Consider the following 4,160-nt stretch of genomic DNA (forward strand, 5'->3'; position numbering starts at 1 on the left):
CTCTGAAATCCTCTCTCCATCCATTGATCAAAGCCACAGTGGCCTTTACTGACAGAGGCATGACTATCTATCTGCTGCCTGGTCTTGCCAGCCAGGGAGAGAGGGGGGAGAGATGTTGAGAGAAGTGGGGGAGAGAGGGAAGAGGGAGAGTGGGGGAGAGAGGGAAGAGGGAGAGTGGGGGAGAGATGTTGAGAGAAGGGCAGATAAGTGGGGGAGAGAGGGAAGAGGAGTAGAGAATGAGAGGACGAGAAAGAAAAGAGATTGGTTTAAACGGAGGGAGGGGTTGAAAGGATGGAGGGATGGAGAGAGAGAGAGAGAAAGAAGAGATACAGAGTGTCCTTTGTCACCAGCAGTAGCCTAATATCCTTGTTTACTTGAAACGGCAAGCTGCTGAGTCATTCCCAAGGCCTGGAGGCGGATGGGTTCTCTGGACAATGGGCTCGGATGGAACCGTTCCATCACGAACGGGAGAGAGGGTTCTGTTGACGATGACTGGTTCTGATAGCAGAACCGTGTTTCTTTGGGTTCTGATCAGGCCCTGTTTCACTCCTAAGCTCCCTATGTTTGCCACATGGACACATAAACTGCGTGTCTCTTCTGATACACCCTTGTTCAGTCAGTGTGTGAGGATGAGAGGATTGAATTAGGTCAGCTTTTAGCCTCTGGAAACCTTTTTTGTTCGTCTTGTGATACCGTCTCATGCCTATGATGTCACTGCCCCTAAAGGCTTGAAGTTTCCCAAGTGTACTTTTCCCCCGACGGAATAGGTGTGTGTTTCAGCGTGGGAGTGCTTGGCTCAACGTCAAAGCCTTTCTCAAACTTACCTGTGCGTGCGTGTGTGTGTGTGTGTGTGTGTGTGTGTCTTTGTCCATGCCACAGTTACCTCATTGTACGTAACAAAAGCTCCACACTATCACAATAATCTCAGCGCTATTGGTCTCCATCTGTCCTTCTTTTCTCAGGTGGGAAATAATGGGCTATTCATGTTTACCTTATAGGGCGTTTCCCCTCTTTGTCCCACCCCATCTTGACCTTATTAGAGCTTCCTCCGTCTCCCGTTGACCTTATTAGGGGTTTCCCCCAATAATGACAGGGTGAGAGAGAGATAGCCCTAATAGACAGGAGCTGTTCAAACAGAGGGGCTTTCCCTAGTAACTGTTACTCAGTCACTATACACACACACACATCCGTTATGACTACATGACTGGTGTTTCACACACTGCCCTTTGATTTGGCAGTAGAGCTAATTGTGCGTCTATTAGATCTAACTGCGTACTCTGCCTTCATCCAGCTCGCCTGTTAGCTCAGTGCCAGAGGCCGTCAGTATGAGTCCTTTACAATGGTAAACACAGCAGCTTCAATAGATTCTCGTTGAGTAGATCTGCTAGTATAAACTACAAATGTGTTTATTATTGAAACAGTATTATTACATATAGGCCTATTATTGTATAAACTGGTATTATTTATGTTTCTTGATTTGTAGCCAGGGAAACTAACGTACAGTGTCTTGGTGCAGCGTCTAGGCTGTTTACCATGACCTATTTAATTATTCCACACGGTATCATCAGGTACGCCTTGTTTGCGTTAAGCAGTGAGTAATTGGATATGGAGTGTTTGTTTACCATCTTGCTTCCTATTTTTAGTTTTGTAAATTAGTTGTTTGTTTGTTTACGCCCGTCCCCACAGATTAAATCAAGGAGATGTTGATCCCACACGCATATTACTGAAGTACTGCAACCAACACAGCCACTCTGTTAGAGGTCACTCTCTGATCTCCCTTTTCGTTTGCTCTCTCTCTCTCTCTCTCTCTCTCTCTCTCTCTCTCCCGTCTAAGCCCTGAGGTCCCGAGGTTGCCATGGACGCGCGGAGGACCGCCAGGCGTGTCCCCCAGGGCGGCCAGGTGTGCCGCGCCTCCTCGTTCTCGCGGCAGCCGCCGCGGGTGCTGGTGGTGGACGCGTCGCCGCCCTGGTGGCCGGAGACGTGCGCTGCGCTGTGCGAGGCGCTGGACAACTTCCTGACCCTGGCCAGCAGTATGGAGGGGCCCAGCAGACTGCCCCTGCTCAGTCTGTACGCCCTGACCAGCCAGCAGGAATGTCTGCTCCCCTTTGTGGTAAGAGAGACTGGAACACAGGAAATGATCTCTCTCTCTCTCTCTCTCTCTCTCTCTCTCTCTCCTCTCTCTCTCTCTCTCTCTCTCTCTCTCCCTCTCTCTCTCTCTCTCTCCCTCTCTCTCTCTCTCTCTCTCTCTTTACCTCTCTCTCTCTCTCTCTCTCTCTCTCTCTCTCCCTCTCTCTCTCTCTCTCTCTCTCTCTCTCTCTCTCTTACCTCTCTACCCTCCCTTTATAGCAAACAGTATGATCTAATATGCAATGTCTTTCTATCTCTCTCTTTCTCCATCCGCCCCCCCACCACTCCCCTCTCACACACACACACACACACACACACCCACCCCCCAGCAGGTGAGGGGTAACCTGGCTCGCCTGCGCTCCTGCGTGGAGGAGCTGAGGTCCATCCCGGGGGAGGGGTCCGTGTCGCGTCCGCCCCCCAGGGGACAGCTGCTGACGCGGGCCGTGCTGGACAGCCTGCAGCAGTTCAAACAGTACACCCGCCACGCCAGCCCCGGGAATCAAACCAGCAACCGCTCCCTGGAGGTGAGAGAATAGAGACGGATCACATAGAATGTGACGTAGAGCAGCTGGTGGAGCCGCTACAGAACGGCCCCGCTAAGACAGGATGATTCATAATGATCCGAACCTGTCGGACCGACAGCTTCTAGACGCCGCGGTCTGTCGCACACGGTTACAGCGCGTCTCGTGAATCCGTCTTCTCGCTGAAGAGAGAGGCAAACCCCTTGTCAGCGAGCGAGCGAGCGACTTTGCGTTCATCGAGGATGGCGGCGCCATGACAGCTGAGAAGGCCTGTGTGAGGGCTGACGCTGACCAGAGATCTGAAGACAGAAATAGCCTCCTTCACAAAAGCCCGTCTGGTTGGCTAGAAAGACACGCTGCTCCTTCACAAAAGCCCCTCTGGGTAGAAGAGCCCTGCTTCTTAGAAGCTCTGGTTTTTGCTGGGTTTTTTCAGACGATTATCAGGCCTGTTTTCAACAGCTACTGATATGAATGGACCCCTTAGAGGACACAGACTCGGAACACATGGCCCTCTATTTACTGTGTGTAGTGTGTGTGTGCGTGTGTGTGTGTGTGTGTGTTTTGCTGGGCTCGCTCAACATCGCACAGACCTCCATTAAAACAGAGCTCATGTCCGAGCGCACCGGAAGCAGAAAAGAGTGTTTTAACGAGATCATCGGGGTCACAGGGGTCGTTCCCAAGCCCTTAATGTGATTCTGTCACCATCACAGGGGTCGTTCCAGTCCTTAGTAATGTGATTCTGTCACCATCACAGGGGTCGTTCCAGTCCTTAGTAATGTGATTCTGTCACCATCACAGGGGTCGTTCCAGCCCTTAGTAATGTGATTCTGTTACCATCACAGGGGGTCGTCCCAGTCCATAGTAATGTGATTCTGTCACCATCACAGGGGTCGTTCCAGCCCTTAGTAATGTGATTCTGTCATCATCACAGGGGTCGTTCCAGTCCTTAGTAATGTGATTCTGTCACCATCACAGGGGTCGTTCCAGCCCTTAGTAATGTGATTCTGTCACCATCACAGGGGTCGTTCCAGCCCTTAGTAATGTGACTCTATCAGGGTTTATCGTGTCATGGTGACCCGTATCTGAGGCTAAAAGCTGTGTCCGAGAGAGATGTGAGGTCTGGGATGAAACAGATACTGTAATGAGGCTGCACTGTACATCAGTAAGCATTTGGCGTGTGCTGCTGCTGTGTGTGTGTGTGTGTGTGTGTGTGCGTGTGTGTGTGGTATCAGATATTGTACTCTACTGTAGAGGTCTTCCGAGAGGACTCGAGACCCGTACGGTCTACCTACCTTGTGAAAAATAAGCTGAAAGAAAATGAATATAAAGAGGTCAAACCTAGCGGCGGCTTTGTGTAGCCGTATTTATTTACGGCCGTTTCATTTCCATGCTGCCACATCACAGCCTGACAAAACAGCGATTGATCCTGTCGGGATTGAGAGGAAATCGCAATTCCATCCAACTGTGATGCAACAGCATGCAAGCCAACAGCCGTGACAGCCTAAGCGATTA

General features: G+C 50.7%; 1 protein-coding gene across 1 annotated transcript in view; it reads left to right on the forward strand.

The window, feature by feature from the left end:
* Nucleotides 1–1,855: 1,855 nt before the first annotated feature.
* Nucleotides 1,856–4,160, forward strand: part of LOC311328582 (meiosis 1 arrest protein-like) — a gene marked incomplete at both ends in the record, with an annotated part of 3,032 nt that continues 727 nt past the window's right edge. The window contains 2 exons of the mRNA XM_084462532.1: nt 1,856–2,110; nt 2,457–2,651. Coding sequence (XP_084318658.1) covers nt 1,856–2,110; nt 2,457–2,651 — 450 coding nt within the window. The remainder of the gene's footprint in view (nt 2,111–2,456; nt 2,652–4,160) is intronic.

This window comes from Borostomias antarcticus, assembly GCF_949987555.1.
Source record: "Borostomias antarcticus genome assembly, contig: scaffold_475, whole genome shotgun sequence".
Classification (NCBI taxonomy): Eukaryota; Metazoa; Chordata; class Actinopteri; order Stomiiformes; family Stomiidae; genus Borostomias; species Borostomias antarcticus.